This window comes from Rattus norvegicus, chromosome 2 (genome assembly GCF_021556685.1).
Source record: "Rattus norvegicus strain SHRSP/BbbUtx chromosome 2, alternate assembly SHRSP_T2T, whole genome shotgun sequence".
Lineage (NCBI taxonomy): Eukaryota > Metazoa > Chordata > Mammalia > Rodentia > Muridae > Rattus > Rattus norvegicus.
This window is the reverse complement of record NC_141535.1, coordinates 33,507,491-33,529,139: the sequence shown is the minus strand read 5'-3', so window position 1 is coordinate 33,529,139 and position 21,649 is coordinate 33,507,491. Positions and strand designations below refer to the sequence as shown.

The 21,649-nt window shown below is 42.5% G+C and overlaps 3 protein-coding genes across 6 annotated transcripts in view; 1 reads left to right on the top strand and 2 right to left on the bottom strand.

The window, feature by feature from the left end:
• Positions 1 to 411: 411 nt before the first annotated feature.
• On the bottom strand, positions 412 to 12,317 carry Ak6 (adenylate kinase 6). Its single transcript, NM_001012463.3, is given in 5 exon segments — positions 412 to 1,013; positions 2,405 to 2,550; positions 2,638 to 2,696; positions 10,194 to 10,286; positions 12,239 to 12,317. Coding segments are annotated over 5 exon segments (519 nt in total). The 5' UTR covers positions 12,267 to 12,317; the 3' UTR covers positions 412 to 820.
• Taf9 (TATA-box binding protein associated factor 9) lies at positions 8,436 to 12,317 on the bottom strand. Of its 2 annotated transcripts, none has more exon segments than NM_184048.2 (3): positions 8,436 to 9,465; positions 10,194 to 10,286; positions 12,239 to 12,317. In NM_184048.2, a coding segment is annotated over 1 exon segment (795 nt). In that variant the 5' UTR covers positions 9,449 to 9,465; positions 10,194 to 10,286; positions 12,239 to 12,317; the 3' UTR covers positions 8,436 to 8,653.
• The window catches only part of Rad17 (RAD17 checkpoint clamp loader component), a 30,452-nt gene continuing 20,888 nt past the window's right edge, over positions 12,086 to 21,649 (top strand). For 2 of the 3 annotated variants that reach the window (XM_087621658.1, XM_087621661.1), the window contains exons 1-4: positions 12,086 to 12,240; positions 13,663 to 13,766; positions 16,908 to 17,162; positions 18,391 to 18,474. In XM_087621658.1, coding sequence (XP_087477784.1) covers positions 13,725 to 13,766; positions 16,908 to 17,162; positions 18,391 to 18,474 — 381 coding nt within the window. In that variant the 5' untranslated portion in view covers positions 12,086 to 12,240; positions 13,663 to 13,724. 3 annotated transcript variants of the gene reach the window in all.

Genomic DNA, 21,649 nt, shown 5'->3' with positions numbered 1-21,649 from the left:
TGGGAATCTTACTCAGCTCCCCACAACTGTTAGCCAGCTTGTCCCAGGGATTGTTCCTGTCCCCAGTGCTGGGTTTACAGCCAACACTTTAAAAAAAAAAAAAAAAGATTTATTTATTTTATGTATGTGAGTACACTGTAGCTATCCTCAGACACACCAGAAGAGGGCATCAGATCCCATTATAGATGGTTGTGAGCCACCATGTGGTTGCTGGGAATTGAACTCAGGACCTCTGGAAGAGCAGTCAGTGCTCTTAACCACTGAGCCATCAACTCTCCAGCCCTACAGCCAACACTCTTTGTGGGTCCCAGACTCTGAACTCAGGTCCTGGGCTCAGTCAGGTGCTCACGCCTACTCAGCCACCTCAGCGGCCCCCCCTAATTTTTTCAAAATAAAAAAGTAACACTGACGTTGTATCTTTAATTTTCCATTTTTATTTTAAGCGATCACCTACATTTTAGTGATTAAATTTAAGAGATATGTACCCATTAATCAGATTTATTATCAATTCAATTTGAAGGCAATTTTCAACCTTTAATAAGTTATATTCATATCTGAGATTGTTTAAGCTTTCTCATGGAGAAAAAGAAACCAGGCAGCAGCTAGAGCTGCAACCCAAGTTTTCTTCTGCTCATCCTTAGGCATTTGTACTGTGTGGACCGAGTGACTGGGGCCAGGTCTTCTTTCTATGAAACAGAGTCTTACTGTGCAGCCCTCGCTGGCCTAGAACTCACTGTGTAGACCGGCTGCTGCCTCCTAAGATCTGAGACTGAAGGTGTGGACTGCGGTGGCCTGGCTGCCCAGCTGCCCGGCCTCTAAGTTAAGGGTTGTGGTCTTTCACCCACTGCTCGATCCACTTTGAGATTTGGTTGATATTGTCCTCTAGCTGCTCTGGCTCGTTACTGGGCAGCTGATGCACAATTTCTTCTTTGTAAGATGCCATGGCTTCTTCATAGAGAACTTGAAAAATCTCACACTGAATATTATCTTGTAGTTTCTTCTCGTGATAACCCCTGGAAGGCAAAGAGAGGTTAAGCAAACACAGTAGCATTAACTATAACTTCGGGAACAACCTAGAAACTGGACACTTTTGGATATATCAAAATTTACACAGAAATCCTTCTCATACTCGCTCCATGCAGAGGAAACAGACTAGCATGTATGAGAGACTTCTTGACATGAGGGCTAAACTGGCAATTATGAGACTGCCATTTAGGCTTATCTAGATCAAGTGCTAATTGATTAGCTGCTCAAATAATTACCAATCAACTGGACAATAAACAAGTCCCTACCTCAAGCCAGATTCTTTTTTTTTTTTTTGGAGCGACGCGATTCTTTAAAGATTTATTTATTTATTCTATGTATAGCATTCTGCCTGCATATGTGACTGCAGGCCAGAAGAGGGCACCAGATCTCTTTACAGAAGGTTGTGAGCCACCATGTGGTTGCTGGGAATTGAACTCAGGACCTCTGGAAGAGCAGTCAAGTGCTCTCAACCACTGAGCCATCTCTCCAGCCCCTCAAGCCAGATTCTTGGCTAGGAAATTAAAAAGACCCACGGCAAGGATTTATGATAAAAACAGATAGTGCACAGTGCACACAAGAGGAAAGTGTGGAATACCACCCATCAACTGGATAACTTGGCATAAAATTGCCAATCTCAAAGGTAATAAAAGTAACTTACATAATGCTTAGGCAGTATATAGACCAACTAAATACCCAGTTACAAGTTAAGGGCCAGAGGACCACCACATAGTACCCCTCTGTCAAAAGCCACCAGGCCCATTTGGAGCCCTTGACAAAAAGAAGTTTTATTACAGTTTATTACCCGAAGAACCAGCCTGACTGCATTTTGTTCCTGGAAGTCCTTTTGAGCTGGGATCGAGGGTGTGTGTCACAACGCCCCGCACATACTGTGTTAATTTTCAAAAGCTTTCCCACTGTTGGTATGGTGATAATTTGAATGGACAGGATTTAAACACAGAATACCAGTGGTTGGTCCTTTTCCTAGGAAAGGCTTGTACAGAGGATAAAACATGATAGTTCCGGTTGAAGCTGGACAGTGTTGGTGCATGCCTTTATTCCCATCACTCAGGAGGCAGAGGCAGAGGCAGGTGATAGGAGTTCAAGGCCAGCTTGGTCTACAGAGTGAGTTACAGGAAAGACAGGACTACACAGTCTTGGGGAAAATAACATTCAGTTGAGGTATTCTGTTACTCAGGAAGTACTTACCTAGGCCTTACAAATGTCTCTGGCTGAGTATAACCATATCCACAGACTTAGCTTACAGAGATCAAATAAAGCTTTTCAAACAGTCTTCCCACAGTAGAATCAGGCAACCTCATGAACCTGAATAAAATCTATTTGTTTCAAGAACAACATCAGTGTTTCTTCTTCCCCTTACCTTGTTTCAAGTCGTTTGTACAATATACCATTGTCTGTCCTCAACACGAACACTATATGGAACCAGCGTTCAGGAAAGAAATCACAACCGTGGTAATCAACGATCACGCCGCCCTCTGTCATCTGAGGCTCTAACTCGTCCACAACCTGGAACGAACACACACAAATACCATGAAGATGGGAGTGAGTCTGCCCGTGTGCCCGGCAGGTGTGCCCTCGGCTCATGGTACTTACCCTGTCCTCATCTAGGATGGGGCAGCCATACTCCTCGTCATAGCCATCGTACAAGTGCCCTGCAAGAGAGTTACAGGAGCTCGTTAGTTAGTGCTTCCTACGTTGCTTTCACTGACTTAACTCTAGATGTGAAGAAACCCATCGATGATTTCTTCAGATCAAGAAAGGGCACTGATACAATGAGGGATGGTCAACAGACATCAAGGGCCAAACGGAAAACTGGATCTTACCTATTAGGAAACCTGGGCTGCAACATATCTCAAACTTAATTTGTTTGTGCTCTAGTCACCTGATGCAGACCAACCTGGCTTTGAACTAGGAACCCTCTGGTCTCATCCTCTGGATGACAGGATGTGCCACAAAGCCCCAACTCATATCAAACTTTTACATTAAAAAAAAAAAAATTGCCCAGAGGTGGTGAGACACGCCTTTAATTCCAGCATTTGGGAGGCGGGCACATCTCTATGAATTCAAGGCCAGCCTGGTTTACAGAGTGAGTTCCAGGACAGCCAAGGCTACACAGAAAAACCCTGTCTCAAAACAATAAATAAATAAATAAATAAATAAATAAATAAATAAATAAATAAATATTTTAGTTTTAAAATTGTGTGTATTATTCTTGAGGCCAGAAGTCTTGAACTGTAACTGGTACTTTGGGTTGCCGGCTGTAAGCCATGAGGTAGTTCCTAGGAGCTTAACTCTGGCCTTCTAAAAGAGCAGGATGAACTCTTAACCACTAAGCCATCTCTCTAGCCCTAAATACATGGGGATGGGAAGGGTTTTCAAGACAGGGTTTCTCTGTCCTGGAACTCACTCTGCAAACCAGACTTTTCTCCACCTCCGAGATTTGTCTGTCTCTGCCTCTTTGCCTACCAAATGCTGGATTAAAGGTATGACCAACACAGCCTGGTCCAAACACTTTCTCTTAAAAGGTTACCTCCATCCTCCCCTTTAAGTACACTGTAGCTGTCTTCACACACACCAGAAGAGGGCATCGGATCTCATTATAGATGGTTGTGAACCACCATGTGGTTGCTGGGATTTGAATTCAGGACCTCTGGAAGAGCAGACAGTGCTCTTAACCACTGAGCCATCTCTCCAGCCCCCACCTCCGTCCCCTTTTAAGACAGGGTCTCACTCTATCTCTTGCTGGCACTGAACTCAAGAGATGCACCTACCCAGTCCTCTTGAATGACTACTGTGCACGAAGCCCTGGATTTGATAAACCAGGCATTTTATCGAATGCCTATAATCAAAGCACTCAGGATAATCAGGAGTTCAAGGTCATTCTTAGGTACTAAGCAAGTTTTAGGCCAGCCAGGGATAGAAAAGACTGTCTCCAAACCAGAACAAAGGACAGAGAAGACGACAGATCAGGGCTGTTGGGAACAGAGCTCAGTGGTTGCATGCTTGCCCAACAGGTGCGTGGCTCTGCCCTTGGTCCCTCCTACTGAATTAAGGGGTAGGGGGGCATTACATTTAACGGTAGAACTTTCAACAACTCACAGGTAGTTTCAGGAGAGACTTTGTTTCAGTAGGTAAGGCAGACAACCTCATTCTAACTGCAATCTAGACTTAATTATACTGCGGCCACTATAAGCGCATGATATATAGTCAAATTCTTATCTATTTCCTATTTTGTTACAGGTTGCAATTGAGGGAGAATTTCTCTCTCTTGCACCCGGTGAGACTTCTGTCTTCCTGGGATACTCAGTTTGCAGAACATAACTCTAAAAAAACCCCTTAAGTTGCCTTGGTGTGAAAGACTTGATCCACAGCGATGTTGTTTCTTCCTTTCCTTGCCAACGTCACCGAGTGCTCAGGACATTGAAAAGGATGAGAGCTGGGAAGGGCAGGGCGTCCCTGATCACGTAAAGAAGGCATCTGAGGCCATCAGCTGCAGCAGCCAAAGGATGCGGTCTTAGGAACTAAATCCCTGTCCTGTACGGAAGTGGTACCTTTCTCATTGCTGGGCCACTAGGTCTCAAACCCAGGACAAATGGCTAGCTGAACACCCTGAACCAGGTAGGGAGTGAGGGATGCTGGGGGAAGCTGGAGACCTGGTCCACTTTGATAATGTTAGATAGGCACCTCTGTTAGCCATTTGTCCTGGGTTTGAGACTTAACTGAAAATACCTGACTCCTGCTTTCAGGAGATGTCCACCCTCTTGGAGGCAGGGAAGGTGAGGAGTAGGGGCCTGGGGTAGGGGAGCTTGGATCTGCCACTGTTTCACATGGTGACCAGCAGGAAGTAGAGGGGAGCAGTAACTGTCAAGGAGAGTCCCCAGCACCTCGGCCACCTAGGCTCTAACTCTTAAAAGTGTCACAAACTCAGTGTCCCTGTATGGAACATAAATCTATGGGGCGAAAGAGAAGGCATTTGGTCACGAGCATGGAGTGCTCCCGGGGGACAACTGTTTCCAGCACCCACATGGGCAGCTTACAACTGCCTGCAACTCCAACCTCAGGGGGCCAGATGCCTCTGGCCTCTGTGGGTACTCGAATTCACAAGTACATACAGACACCTACACACAATTAAGAATAATAAAAGCAAATCTTTATTACTATTTCTATTACTGTGCTCTATCTGCATGCACACCCGATAGGCCGCAAGAGGGCATCGGAATGCACAGATGGTTGTGAAGTGCCTTGTGGTTGCTGGAACTTGAATGAACTCAGGAAGAGCTGCCGGTGCTCCCAACCGCTGAGTCATCGCTTCAGCCCCCCTTTATTATTATTTTAAGTCGAAAACAGTCAACTATGAAGTAAACACCTTCAATCTTGCCATTCAGGATCCAGTGAGAACTTTTCTCAAACAAACTCCCAAATACGTCAGATTCAAATGACAACAGATGGAATTTAAGAGGAATCATGCTTAAGTTGTACACGAATTAACTACACTAGAAGCTCACAAAGATGGTAACCCGTGTGTTCTGTCATAGCTCCTAGCTGATGACTTCTCCCTTGTAAAAGTAACTTTTATTTTCTCCTGGAGTAAATGTAGTGTGAGGCATACTGCCGCTGTCTGCTAACCTAGGCCTAGTCCTAGAAGCTTCTAGCCTCCATACAATCTTATCCAAACCTAGAATGTTTCAGCCTCTGAGACTTAGTACTGAACAAGCTCATCCCTTCCTAGTTCTTTCTGAACATGACCTGGCTGGTTCAACACAGCTGTTCGGGCTCAAACCGGTCTCCAAGCTGATTTGATCCTGCTTCTCTCAGCCTCTGACTGAATGGGTCTGCTTGGTCTCATACTTACTTTGGCCGTCTGTTCTAATCTTCTGGCTCCTTCTCATTCTCTGGCTTGTCTGTCTTCACTTGTGTCAAGCTTGTTCTCTGTCTGCATCCTGTCTCTGTAAAAACTCTCTGGGTGAAACTGGCTCCTTTCTTCTCTCTTTCTATACTGCTCTCTTTCTTCAAGTAGCCTCCCTTTTCTATTCTCATGAGAGTTGACCATATCTTAATGTCACATCTTTCTGATTTGTCCCTTTGCAACTTGATTGCTTTCAAACATGGGTACTTCCTTCTACAAATAACTTTACCTTCACTGTTTGCAATTAAAGGTGCGTGCTACAGGCTGAGCCAACTAGAAAGTTTTGTTTTCCCAGTAAATAACACAATCTTGAGATTCACACTGTGATCAAATATCCTGTAACACTTTGTTTTATATCCTGACAAACCTTTCTCATCTACTTCAGGTCTGCATTGCAAGGAGAGACTGGACTCTCGGTGACCATAGTAAGAGTGGACAGTTACCCAAAAGAACTCAGGACTATATCCTGGGTCACTCAAGTGTCTTGCTGTTTCATTTTGTTTGTTTGTAATCCAGTTTTACCTGATTAGTTTTCTGCTATGGCACAAAGCAAGCACCACTCAGAATTGGCAGGGTAGGACAACAATGTTTCTCTTTTTTTCCCAAGACAGGGCTTCTCTGTGTACCCCTGGCTGTCCTAGAACTTGCTCTATAGATCAGGCTGGCCTCAAACTCAGAGATCCGTACTACTGCCCTGCTGACATCACTTTTTTTTCTAAGGTATGGGCATATCCTGTCAAATCTTTCTCTGACTTGTCACTAAGTTTGGGACTCAACAAGACAAGTCTGACGAGTGGGAATCATTATCTTCTTATTGATTTTATCTCTATCCAAGGCTTTCTCCTGGTTTTCATAGGCACCAGGCATGCATGATGGTGCAGACTTCACACACAGACAAAACACCCATACTCATAAGCATTTTTAAAAAATTATATGCTGCTTAAAAATTATATATAGTAAAATTGACCCTTAGAATTTGAATTTAATTTATTGTGAGTTTTAAATTTTTTTTTAAAAGGTTTAATATCTGCCTCCATGTACCTCTGAACCAGAGGACTCCCTGGTGTCCAGAAGCCAAAGTGGGCAATGAATCCTCTGGAGCTGGAGTTACAAACAACCATGAGCTGTGTGAGTGCTCAGGCCCAAACCCCGGTCCTTAGGAAGACCAGGCAGTGCTCTTAACTGCTGAGCCATCTCTCTAGCCTCCTTTGACACAGAGATGAAGGTTCTAATTTTTTAAAAAGATGATTTTATGTGAGCACACTGTTGCTCACACCAGAAGAGGGCATCGGATCCCATTACAGATGGTTATGAGCCACCATGTGGTTGCTGGGAATTGAACTCAGGACCTCTGGAAGAGCAGTCAAAGCTCTAACCACTGAGCCACCTCTGCACACCCTAATTTTTTTTAAATTATTGCCTGTATATGGTATGTGTTGGAGAATATGTGGAGATCAAAACAAATGTGAGTCTTCACACTTGTTTACCTGCTGAGACATCTTTGGTCTCCAAAATATATATGACAGTTTTGTTTTCTTCTTCTTCCTCCAAGATAGGGTTTCTCTGAGTAGCCCTGGCTCTCCTGGAACTCACTTTGTAGACCAGGAAGGCCTTGAACTCAGATCCACCAGCTCCTGCTTCCCAGTGCTGGGACTAAGTGTGCGCCAATGAAGGATATTTTCCATCACGTAAACATGTTTTAATGAAACGGTGTAATATAAACTTCCAAATACTCATTTCAAAAACTTTTATCAAAGAACCTGTACTAGTTATCGAAGGGATAATAAGGACGCACTAGTGAACAGGATATATAGAGTTCCTTCCCTGAAATTTATAATAAACTGGAGATGGCAGGTAAGTTTGGAAACTGGAGCGTTGCTAGGGGAGAAAATGGACGGGTACCTAATATGACCTCAAGATGTTATGGAGCCTTAGAAGTAGCGTTGTAACTGTGGGTGTGAGTACCTGTGCAGATCAGGGCACTGGGTGCCTCTCTCTATTGCTCTTAGCCCTACTTCCTCAAGCCAGGGCTTCTTACTAAATGAAGCTCACCAACAGTGAGGTTACACCCTGCTTTACCTTGTAGCTGCAGGGTATGAGTTTTTACCCACAGAGCTATCTCCTAGAGAGGAAGCCATTTCTACGCAGAGAATGGGAATTAGCTAGAAAAGAGGTAGGTAGAGAGAAGTGCAGAGACTGTTTTCACCAAACTAAGCAAGATAATCAGAGATAGAGACTAGGAATGGGCTGGGTGTGGTGGTGAACGCCTTTAATCCCAGCAAACCCAGAGATCTGTGAGTTCAAGGTTGGTCAGCTGGGCTGACACAGTTCCAGGATACCCAGGACTACAGAGAATGAGACCCTGCCTCAAAGTCTAAAGACACTGGGGCAAGTAGTAGCACAGTAGATGTAATGACAAAGGCTGTGAAAATTTCAAGCTGAGGGGAAATTGTTTTTGAAAACATAACTGCCAAAGTACCAAGAATCAAACTGATAAATGACAATTTTATTTTTTATGCATAAAGGTCGATGAAAAACCATTACTAGTTCTAGTAAAACTGAACATTTCAATCCAAAAGTATAGTAAGTGTACGTATTAAATACCACTTTCTAAAGTACAGCTTTAAAACAGCTAACATGCTTTTTCAATTTCAGTACAATGGATCCAAGACCAAGAATACAGTTACATGCGACAAGGCTAGATTACAAATTATCATAGTCATCATCATCATCATCATCGTCATCATCTTCTTCTTCACGTTTTCTTTTGAGTGCGTTTGCCGACTCATTGGCTGTATTTTGTGACACCATATTAGTAGTAATAAGAATGTTTTTGGACCCAATTAATGATGGATTAATAAGAACATTCTGAACTGCTGGTGTTGCAGGAATGGAAGCTTTTACAGCAGGGGACTGAGAAGCAGGCATCTGTACTGTAAACCTCTGCCCTGTGAGGGACATTGGAGTGCCTACTTTAGTTGACACAGACATGGCTTGTGGAGTTGGTGTGCCTAGTGTGGGAGTACTAGGTCTACTAGAAACTGAACCAACACTTAACCTTGGAACCGTTATTCTTCCTGCAGGAGTAGGTGCCTTTTTTTGTAAAGACTTAAGCCTATAGTTTGGAGCAGTTAAGCAGTATCTATCAGGTGGCAATCTAGGACCTGAATATGGCTTGATCAATGGCAAAGGGGTTTGATTTCTTTGCCTTGCAATATCTAATAAAAAATCTCTCGGGGGAGGAGAAGTGAAAGACTGGTCAGCACGGCACTGGATTGCCAATCGGACATCATCTGCATCAACAGTAGGTTTCTTAGCATGGCTTGAATAAATTTTAGCATCATCTAGAATTGTGGTCACATATCGGAAGGCAAACTCCAGCATCTGATTTATAACTCTTGGCTCATACTCTGTAATCCCCATATCCTTCAGGATTTGTGCCATCATCTGTGCGTCTTTCGGCATGCTCTTGGGAGACGCCATCTTGCCAGACTCCATGATATCCGGTGATCAGACTTTAGGTCATTTAAAAAAAATATGGAAATTAGATCAAACCGAAATAGTCACTTTTGTAGCAACTGTTAGGAATTTAAAATTCTCAAATGTGTTAAAACTTTTAAAAATATATTTAAAATATAAAACATCCATCTTTTTCTTTAATTAAGCATATTTAAACTTCCCTTTGCTTAAATATGAAATTCCTTCTCTGAAATGTGGATATAAAAAGGATGACACAAATAAGTTAAATAATAAAAGATTAGGGGAAAAAAGGGGTAAATAAGTAAAAAATAACACTTTAGACTACATGCAGTGAGTCTGGGCATGCAACTGTCCAAGTGACTTTTAAAAAGTAATATGATAGTCATATCCTATTTGAGTTCACGGTAGTCTATCCTGGAGAGATCAATATAATGTCTCATACATTTAAAATCACCCAAACCTTTGTGTCTGCTGAGCCCACAGCATTTTCCCTCTTCCTCATATTCAGAGCTTATCTATCCAGTCTCCCAACAAAACCGTCACAATTTTTACTATTCTCAATAATGCTAGTTATTTTGGGGTAGGGAAGGGAAAATGTCCAAAATAACTATGTCATACTACTATCTATTATGTGATTTTCTTTCTCAGGCCCCTAGCAGAACATAATCACTCATTGCCAGGACCCTCTAGCAACACTTCACAGTCCTAACACTCTACTATACCTGACTTAAAAACAGAAATACAACATCAAAGAGACGCTTACCTTCCCGAGCTAGATCTCCCACATTAACGTACTTCAGGCCTGATCTTGATGCAAGTTCTTTGCCTAGTGTGGTTTTTCCAACCCCTGGTGTACCTGTAAGAGAAGCCACAGAAAAATGCTGTTCAAATCCTACTTACTACATGTCAGCCGTCTTCTGCCCTTACAGTTCTTAGACGGTATAAAATTTTTCTTAATTAGCAATCATATATGAATATACACCATGAACTAATAAAAATTCCCCAGAAAGCCTGGTATGGTGGTGCACGCCTTTAATCCCAGCACTAAGGGTGGAGGCAGGTGGGTCAATCTCTGTGACTTCAAGACCAGACTAGGCTGGTTTCAGGACAGCCAGGGGCACATAGCAGGACCCTGTCTCAAAACCAAACCAACCAAAAAATTCTCCAGAAATTACTGGGTATTAGTGTCAGGACCCTAATCTCCAGGGATAGGACTCCAAAAATTTTGATGCCAATCCTGCCTGCCAACATATAAAATTCCCAGCATAAAATCAGGCACTTCGGGGGTTGGGGATTTAGCTCAGTGGTAGAGCGCAAGGCCCTGGGTTCCGTCCCCAGCTCCAGAAAAAGAAAAAAAAAAATCAGGCACTTGGGATACATTATCATTTGCTGCATTAACAAAAGCTTAAAAACATTCAATGGAAAAAATATAAGAGGTATGAGAAATATCATTACTACTATTTACACTAGTAACTTCCCCAGAGGGAACTACTGTAAACCAGTTTCTTACTCAACTTTCTATGAGTTTGTGTATGTCTACAGGATACTTGGGATGCATTTAAATATGTGTGCACATACACATTGTATATATCCACAGCATAGGTACCCTGTTGTATAAATGGCACTATACATTGTTCTTTGCTTTTCTGCCTTTATAGCTAATACCCTTTTAAGATAATCAAATGCATAATGTTCAAGCTTAAAATTACTTAAGTCAATTTGAACATTATAAGTAAAAATCACGACTCTACATTCTCATCCTATTCAATCTTATGATATGGCTCTCTCTCTTTTTTTTTCCCCATACATAGGGCTGGCCTTTGACATATGCCACCCCAGCTAGTCTATGTAAGTTCTGGGGATCCAACCCAGGGTTTCCTGCCTACTAGTTATAAGTTCTCTATCAACTGATTTCCATCACCAGGGTCCCTCTGTAGCCTTCTGGTTTCAGAATCTTAACCCCCCCAAGACACTGTCTGACCATGCAAATCAGGTATTGTAAAACGTTCCTCCTAAGAAACCTTAAAAGCTAGTGCGTAGAGCTGAGGCAGACAACAACCTTACGATTCATTACCTGACATCTACATCCATCCCATTTTTGTACGACTGGCCTTTGATGCTACTAGATGCTACAACTTAATATTTCTAATTAAAGCTCCGAAACCTTCCCCCGGCCCCCACGATCAGCTCCAGATCACCACAAACGTCCACAAACGCTCAGAAACCCCAACACTAAAACAACAACAAAGCCTGTGGCGCGAACGGAACTAAGAAACAGTTAACTAGTCACTTCTCTCCACAAGCATCCCAAAATCATCTACCGAAACCTCTTGGGAAGCAAACGGGGCATTAAAAAAGAAAAGAAAATGGGTGGCGATCAGGAAGGCCCAAGGGCTGGGGCACCCACCATTACCACATCACCTAACGGCTAAAAACTGCCTCACAGCACCCCGATTTAAAAAAACCCCTAGCCCGACCGCGACAAAGAATCAGCAGCCGGTCCTCCAGGCAAAGATACCAGATTGACAAAGGCTAAGTGTCTCCCGGGGCGGCGGGGCAACGGAGCAGGAGCCGGCCGCCGCTCTCCTTCTCGTCGCCGCGGCGCGTCTGGCTAACCGAACCTCCGCCTCCCCCGCTCCCCCTACCCCCTCCCCCAACGGTCGCGAGCGCCGGGTCCTGACGCGACCACGACACCGCACGCCGCGCGGCCTGAGGAGCCCCGAGGCCGAACACCCAGCGCCCCCCGGGACCTCACAGCACTCGACAAACCCCGGCCCGGCCTGGCCCAGTCCCGCCGCGCGCCCTAACCGGTGAGCAGGATGTTCGGAAGCTTCATAGTACTCCTTCACACGCAGCCAGCGCTTCGGCTCACGCGCTCTCCAGGGAGGAGCCGGAAAGGGCGGGCGGGCGCGTGCGCCCGCGGCTAGGTTCCCTCGAGGCCCTTCGCGGTGCTCACACTCACTTAGGACCCCCTTGGCTCGCACCAATGACTCCCCGGCCTCGGGAGGTACACTTCCACCGAATGGGGGGAAAGCACGGCGCCAAGTCTGGCCTGCGTTTCGGGTCAGGCAGTACGCTGGACGCCTACGTCACTCGCTCGCCTGCCGGCCCCTCCCCTCTGGTGCGTCGCGTAAGCGCCCGCAGTAAGGAAGGTCCCCAGGAGGCGGGCCGCCCTAGAAGCCTGCGGCTGAGCTGGGAGGGCTGGGCGGTTACCCTTCCACACTACAGCCTGGCCTCCTTCACATCTTTCCGCCCGCGAGGGGACGCAGCTCCCAGAAAGTAAGGACGACGACGCTTCCGCTTTTCTTATTAATGTCCTAGAGGCGTGAGACCCGCTTCGTCTTTACGCCTACCTGGGCTGTCCTCCGGACCCGCCCTCCAATATGGACTAGTGTAGGATGTAGGTGAGGAGCCCTGGCCTGAAGCCTTGGTGCGATGTGTCAGCTCCGTTCTCTGTTGATTGCACAAACACCTAGGACTGATGTGTCCCTGTCCCCTGCGCAGTGTATGAGGTGGAGGTGGATCGGCTAGGGGTAGTCTTGAAGTTCTCGTTTATCTCCAGCGTAATTCACGAGCCTGGTATTTATCATCAGAGACAGTTGGTTTTTTATCCAAGGTGATGATTGTCAGTCTTGTTTTCAAAGAGCCCCGACCGTTGAGTATCTTTTATTTCGACAAGTATAATTTCTTAAGCAGACGTTTTTGTATCCTTTTAAAACGTCAGGCCCTAATCCTAAATTATAAGGGGAAGAGCATTTGTTATATTAGGTGGGAAAGATTTTAGCGGGTGGGCTTGTGTGTACCTACAACTCTAAAATAGACCAGTGCACTTCCGGTTTATCCGAAGTGACTGATGAGTCTTACTTCATTGTGTTTTTTCCTTTCTCTTAAGTTGTAAATACACTGTACTTTGCAGCGTGATATGAAATAAGAATTTAGGCATAAAAATGCTTATATGGGATTAGTTTTTCTTTATAACAGAAGGTAAGTGCACAAATATGTGGCTTTTCTGTTTCATTCTTTGGAGTTTATATGAAAACCTTTTTACTTATACCATCCCACCACAAATAGACTATCTGATACAATTGTAATCATTTAAAATTTACTTAAAGGTTTTAACATCTTTTTTGAGTCCACATTACATGGTTGATTTTGTATTTTGATATTGATCAGTATTAATCCTGTATTTATTGTTTTTCCTAATTTGTGATGTTTTTCTTTTTTCCACCAAGGTGAATTATACTTCAATATACTCTAAATTGTATGCTACTGATGGGAACTGTTAAAGTTTATAATGTCAGAAACTTTCCTTAGACCAAAGGTGTCTTCTACAAAGGTATGACATACATAGAATGGCATGTAGTAGTTGCCTAAAGAGAACCACAAAAGTTTGTTCTCAGTGCTTTATGCCTGTCAAAGTAGTGATGGTCCAGCGTGTGCTGCAGTTAGTGATCTGAAGTCTGGTAAGCCGAAAAACAGCTGTAACCACGACCATTGAAAAGCCACCTTTTTTCCTTCCTTCCTTCTTTCCTACCTTCCTTCCTATTTTATTTTTAATTTTTCAAAACCGAGTTTCTCTTTGTAGACCTGGATATCTTGGAACTCACTTGGGAGGCTGGCCTCTGCCTCCCAAGTGCTGGGATTAAGGGCTCGAACCACTATGCCCAGATTTGAAAAAAAGAATCCCAGTTACAAAGAGTAAACACTCTTTTTTTTTTTTTAAAGATTTATTCATTTTATTATATATATAAGTACACTGTAGCTGTCTTCAGATACACCAGAAGAGGGCATTGGATCTCTTTATAGATGGTTGTGAGCCACCATGTGGTTGCTGGGAATTGAACTCAGGACCTCTGGAAGAGCAGTCGGATGCTCTTAACCGCTGAGCCATCTCTCCAGCCCCCAAGAGTAAACACTCTTGAAACAATCTGTATGTGGTTGTTGATTAGCTTAGCACCAGGCTCTCCCTGACATTCAGGTTGTCATTTTTCACAAGATAGGAATTTCGGGGGCGTCCAGACGCATGCAAAAACTCTGGGAGCTGTTTCCCCAAGGGGAACTCTTTTTTTTTCTGATTTCATGTAAATTATATAACGTTGCTATTTTTCTTTCTCATGGTAGATAGAAGTAAGAAAACTACAAAATGTATAAAAACATACAAATCGAAATTGTCTTCAGAAAGTTTAGTATTAGATCATTTTCATGCACTTTTAAATATAACAGAAAGAAAATAATTATAGTTAACATTGCCAATTCTTTGACAAAGAAAAGAAATGAATCAGGTGGCTATGACAGCATTTTTTTTTTTCCTGTTCATCGTTTTTCTTCTACTTCTCATATTTCTGACCCTTTGACTAAAGGGTGAAATGTAAACTAGATTGATAGTTACCAGCCCACATTTCTTCCCATAATCCTTATTTTCACTTCCAGTTTTATTGTCTATCTCTGAGAGGAACATTATCTAACAAGGAGTTCACAACAGTAATTAAGTCCCCTCCTTTGCTAATATATATCCCTCTTCCTCTCCCACTTCAAAGACTGAAGCTAGGGCCTAGGGATGCCAGTGAGCCTTCTGCTGCTAGACCATGTTGCTAACCTGAGCAGAGGACCCTTAAAGAAAGTGTATTCTTGCTTCTTCCTCCTTAGTCAGGAAGGACATTTCGAAAGCCAGGTGACGTGTTAGATTTTTCTAGATTTATAGTAGAGTATTAAAATCCACTTTTGGGGTGCTGAGATGACTCAGCAGTTAAGAGCTCTTCCCAGAGGACTGGGGTTCAATTCCCAGCATCCACGTGACAACTTAAACTGTCTGTAAGTCCAGTTCCAGTGGGTCTGACACCCTCATGTACCTCATGCAGACATGCATGCAGGCAAAACACCAATGCACATTTTTTTCTTCTTTTTTTTTTCGGAGCTGGGGACCAAACCCAGGGCCTTGCGCTTGCTAGGCAAGTGCTCTACCACTGAGCTAAATCCCCAACCCCACCAATGCACATTTTAAAAAAAAAAATCCATATTTAAACTTTTGTTTGTTTGATTTTAAGTTTTTTTAGGCAGGTAAACCTATTGTAAACCTGGCTATCCTTGAACCTACTGCTGTCCTCTTTTGTTTCTCTCTCAAACACTGGACTTAGAAGCTGGTATTGCTCAGACGTTTAGAAAATTTCATTATCTGAAAAACCTTTTCAGTACTGTTATTTTAGGTTAAAATCGCTCAATTTGCCATTTTTATATGCATTTATCAAGGTTTTTATTTATTCATTTTCTTTTTTTTTAAGACAGGGTTTTTCTGTAGCCCTAGCTCTTCTAGAACTTGCTTTGTAGACAAGGCTGGCCTTGAACTCAGAGATTTCCGCCTGCCTCTCCCTCCCAGACACTGGGAATAAAGGCGTGTACCACCAGTACCACCCAGCTTTTACCAAGGTTTTTAAAGAAAAAGTGATAGAGGGAGCTGTGGTGAGGGAGCAGTTTCTATGGACTTCCTTGTTCTGATGGCCCCAATATTCTTGTCCTAGATAGCTCCGTGAAAAACCTTCCCCAGAAAGCCTGTCTCACTTACCCATGCATTAAAAAGAAATTCAGTGCAGCCATAACCACCAGGTTGAGCATCAGGATTCTTCACCTGTATTTTTACAAAGTCTTAAGATAAAGACTTTTGGGGTGTGGTGGCACATGCCTTTAGTCAGAGGTAGAGGCAGAGTCGCTGAGTTTGAGGCTAACCTAGTCTACAGAGTATGTTCCTGGATAGCCAGGGCTACACAGAGAAGCAGAGTCTCAAAAAAAAAAAAAAAAAAAAAAAAAAAAAGAAAAAGAAAAAGGAAATTGATATGGATTGTATCTGTATGAATGTATGAAATGACTCTTAGTTTGTGAATATTCGTGTGTGCGTGTGTGTGTGTGTGTGTGTGTGTGTGTGTGTGTGTGTACACATAGGTATTGTAATGTGAGTGCCTTACTCAAATCACTTCTCTACCTTTGAGATAGGGTTTCTCACTGTATAGGGATTTACACTGGACTAGACTGGCTGGCTATCAGGAATCTTCATGTTTGGTATCACATGAATATGTAACACACATGCATTTTTACATGGGTACTTGAAGGTCAAACTTAAGTCATCATGCATGTGCCACCATCCCTAGCCCAGTTTGTGAATGTCAAATAGCATTGCTTTTTCCATGTAGGAGGATTGAGCCAGGCCTTTGGGCATTAATAGGTAGTGCTGTACTGCTTAGCTGTATCTTGCTCTTTCTGCTTCTTAAATTAAGCACTTTTAATATTTATATTTTAATTGTCTTATTTTATGCACATGGCTGTTTTGGCTGCATGTCCATGTGTGGACCACATGTGAGCAGGACCCTGTCTCAGGCAGATAGATAATTTGCAGAACTTTAAGGGCTACAGTCAGAATCTGAAGTAGTTCAGTTGTAGAGGGAATAGATGTAAAAACTGTAGTAATTGTAGTTTCGTTTCTTCTCAGGTAACAGACTGGGTAGATCCGGCATTTGATGACTTTTCAGCGAACACTGCTGTCACCACCATCACCGTTTCATCTCTAAGTTTGAATAACTCCAGTCACAGAAGAAAATACTTGCCCTCCACATTAGAAAGTAACAGATTGTCTGCTAGGAAAAGAGGAAGGCTGCCTTTAGAACAGACTAATGGTCTAGAAACGTCAAAAGAATATCTGTCTGACGATGAGCCATGGGTGGATAAGTATAAACCAGAAACTCAGGTGTGCACTGACTACAAACGTGTCTGCAGTTTAGGATGGATGAGCTTGGATAACAAAGAGGACATTTTCAGAGTCTTATTTTTAAGAATCTTTTTAGCTTGGCATGGTAGCCCCCATATTTAATCCCATCACTGAGGAGGTTGGTCAACCTAGTGAATTCAAGGCCAGCCTTAACTACATAGCAAGCCCAGGAAAGCCAGGGCTATATAGAGAGACCCAGTCACAGAATAAGTAAGTAAAATGTAGTAGAGAAGAAAAACCACTGTTTTATCCTTTTTATGTGTAAAGGCTGTGACACTACCAAGTTATTCTGTAGTTGTAGCTTCTTTTTTCTGTCTTTACCCTAGACTACATTTACAAATGTAGTACCCTTTCTGTTTCTTTCCCAAAATATATTGCTAGGTTTTTTTTTTTTAGAAGTTTCATGATAAACAGAAGTACCAAAAAATTACCATGCAGTGTATCAGCATGAGAATAGGGTTTTTCCATAATCGTATAAAAACTAAGGGGCTGGGGAGATGCCTCAGCAGTTAAGAGCACTGGCTGCTTTTCCAGATGACCCAGGTGCCATTCTGAGCACCCACAGGACAGCTTACAACCTCTGTAATTACAGTTCCAGAGGACCTGATGGCCTCTGAGTGTACCTGGCCTATTGCATTGACATACAAATGTGGGCAAAACACCAATTCTTATAAAATGAATAATATAAGAAAATTGAGCTGATGAGATGGCTAAGAGTCCAGGCAGGTACATGATGGAGGAAAGAACAGACTTCTACAAGTTGTTGGCAACTTCCTCAAAGCAAATTAATAAGCATAAAAATATAATAAAGTATAAAATAGAAATAAGCATAAAAGTTTAGTAAAGAAGCATAGATATATTTGAAAGGCTCTATTACAACATAGAACATTACTGTTTTACAAACATTTTTTAATTTATTCATTTATGTGTGAGTGTTTTGTCTGCATGTATACCACTTGTGTGCTGGTCCACACAGAGGTGGAGAGTATTGAATCCTCTGGAACTAGAGTTAAAGATGACTGTGGATCACCATGTAGTTACAGGGAATCAACCAGGTCCTCTGGAAGAGCAGCAAGTGCTTTTAACTGTTGAACTATCTCTTCAACCCGCCTTGTAACTTTTTTTGTTCACTAAAACATTCATATGAAAAGCTGCTAACAGGCTAAAAGTGTTTTGAAATGTTTTTAACCTCAAGTTTTTATCTTAGCATGAGCTTGCTGTCCATAAAAAGAAAATTGAAGAAGTTGAAACCTGGTTAAAAACTCAAGTCTTAGAAGTGAAGCCGAAACACGTAAGTGAATGCATTTAAAATATTTAGTCCTTCATTCTCTGAATTATACAATGCTAATCTTATTTTTCTTTTTCTGTTTTGAGACAAAGTCTCACTATGTAACCCTGGCTGGCCAGGATGGCTTCAAACTAACAAGAGGTCGGCCTGCTTCTGTGTTCAGAATGCTGGGGTTAAAGGTGTGCTCATTATATAGCTCGAGGGAGCTGATCGGGTGTGAACCCTAGGGTGATCTAAATTCATGATGATCCTTCTGCCTCATCCAAGCTCAGGGATCAACACGAGCCACCATGCCTGGCAAGAGGCCAGTCTTTATGATCACTTTGTTTATACATCTTCATATTACCTTCAACAACCTGATTTGTTGTTTCCACCCTCTCTAAAAGCCTCAGAGAGGAGCTAGAAGATGATTCAGAGAGCTGGACAACTTGAGTTCAATCCCTGGGTACCACATGTTAGAAGGACAGAATCAGTTCCTACAGTTGTCCTTTGACATCATCTTGGGCCACAATCATGCCTCCCCACAGTGAATAACTATAAATGAATGTATTTGTTTGCCTTGTTTTAAAAAACTCCAAGAATTGAAGGTTTCCCCTTATTTGCCTCCCTCTCCCCATTACGTTCCAACGTCAGCCAAAAGGATATAGTGACCCAGTGGAGTGCTAGTGACTTTAGCACATCTCATTATTTCATAGTATTTCACAGTGAAGCAAGCAGTCAATATATATAGTAGTGGTTTAAAAAAAAAAAAAAACTATATCTGGAAAAAGTCCTCATTAATGTTAACTTGAGGTTTTGTTTCACTTCCTTATTCCACAATTATTCTTAGCCCCTCCTTAAAAGGTAGACTATTTTCTCTTCCTCTTTAGAATCTTTAAACACATAGGAAAATAGAAGCATTTGTGTCTCCACAATGTAGCTCTCCTTTTTTTGTAAGTTCTTTATATTAAATTAAAACTGACTCTGGGTGGTAATGGTGGCACAGATCTTTAATCTCAGCAGTCATGAGGTAGAGTCATGGGGATCCCTATAAGTTCGAGGCCAGCCTAATCAACAGAGGAAGTTCTAGGACAATCAAAAAAAAAAAAAAGGAGAAGGTATTGGTATATGCTATAACATGCATGAAACAAAATAAAAGCCTGACATTTCAGTTAGGTGTGTTGGTGCACACCTTCAGTGCCAGTACTCAGGAGTCAGAGTCAAGGTGAATTGAATTGCTTGAGTTCAAGGCCAGCCTGGTTTATTAGGTTCCAGGCCAGCCAGGACGACCATAGTTGAAACCCTGTCTTGAAACAACAGAAACCCTGGCATTTCAGCCAGACTTGAAATTATACATTATACCTCACGGTAACCTTTTGTTTTTCTTGAGTGCTCTGGGCCTCACTTTAAACTTTTATTCCTAATTTATTATATATGCCATATTCTCCTCTTTAAAAATTACAGGGTACAGTGTTACCTGTCCTCAAAATGCTTTCTGCAGCTGGTATGTTTCAGCTAGAACCGAACCAAGAACCAGGCATTGCGTTTGATTGCTGTGTCTCTCAGTCTTTGTTTCCTTTTCTTTTTTTTTTTTTTTTTTTTTTTTGTTCTTTTTTTCGGAGCTGGGGATTGAACCCAGGGCCTTGCGCCTCCTAGGCAAGCGCTCTACCACTGAGCTAAATCCCCAACCCCTCCTTTTCTTAATCATATAACAATGTGTGTCTTTTAGTTTTTCTCTCAGTGTAAGACATTGGCTTAGTTGAAGAGGCCAGGCCTGTTGGCAGCATGAGCCTTATACTTGGGTTTGTGTATGTTGGCTTGTTTTCTCTGACAGTGAGTCCTGAATTTGTATTTTCCAAAACTTGTTTTTCCTCTTTAAGAGATGATCTCACACTATTACCCAGGCTAGAATCAAACTCCTGGGCTTAAATATTCTCAGCTCAGCCTCCTGAGTAGCCAAGAGTCTAGGTTTGATTAGATTCAGATAGAACATTTCATTATGAGTCTGCCATGATGGATGTTTTGTATTATAATGCATTAGAAAGTAAATGGTGCTGCTTCTCTGTTTGTTTTTTTGTTTTCTCTTTGCCATGCTAGGGTCAACCACTGTCTTAAGTCAGCCAGGCAGGTCTCTACCACAGAGCCTCATCCTCAGAGCTTTGTTATTGCTGGAGTTGGGATTTCACTGCATTCCCCAGGTGAGGCTTGAACTCCTGGGCTCATGAATCTCAGTACCTTAGACTTCTGAGTGCTGTTCTGCAGCCATGAGCCTAGCACCAAGCTTCCACTATGTTTGATAACAGAATCTCAGTTGTTTGATTTAACCAATAAAGACTGAAGGGCCAGATGCTGGGGTGAAAACCTGGTAGCTCAGAGAGGCAGAGAAAGCGCCCAGCTGACCTTCCTCCTCATCTAACATTGCAAAAGGAAAAGGAAGCTCTCCGGGCTGTCTCAAAACCCTCACACTGAATGTCCTTCCTTTCTTCCTTCCTCTGCATCTTTTATCTGTCCTCCTGATTTTTTCCCACTCTCCATGGTTCTTCCTATGTTCATTCCCTGGCAACTGGTTGCTTGCCTCTTGACCTATGGTTGACTTTATGTGATTCTGTTTACAATCAGCAGAAAGCTCTTGGATTAAAGCTAGGGCTGAGCTACACCACGGTTAGAAACAGGTTTTCCCAGTAAACAACATAATCTCAGGGTTCATAGTGTCATCAGTTATCTTGCAACAGTGATCCTACATTTTTTTTCAAACCCTTCCTGAGCCACTAATTAGCGTTATAAAATGGCTACTTTGAAAATATTTTATTATTTCTATAATTATTAGCAGATGGCTTTCTATAAAAGAAAAGTCTGCTATTGGTAGCTAAGGCTGTTTAGTTACCTAAAATATAGTTCCAATTGGAAAAGCAGGATAAATTTAAAATCTTACCCTATCATTTTTTTAAAAAAAGATTTATTTTTATTTCATGTGCATTAGTGTTTTGTCTGATTGCTTATGTGTGCGTTATATGTGTTCTAGGGTAGCCACAGAGGCCAGAGGAGGCATCAGTCCTCAGGAACTGGGGTTATAGACAGTTGTCACCCACCATGTAGTTAAAGAGAATGGAACCCAGGTCCTCTGGAAAAGAATTCAGTGCTTTTAGCCACCGAGACATCTCTCCAGCCTACCTTTAAGTTTTTAAATAGACTTTTAAAG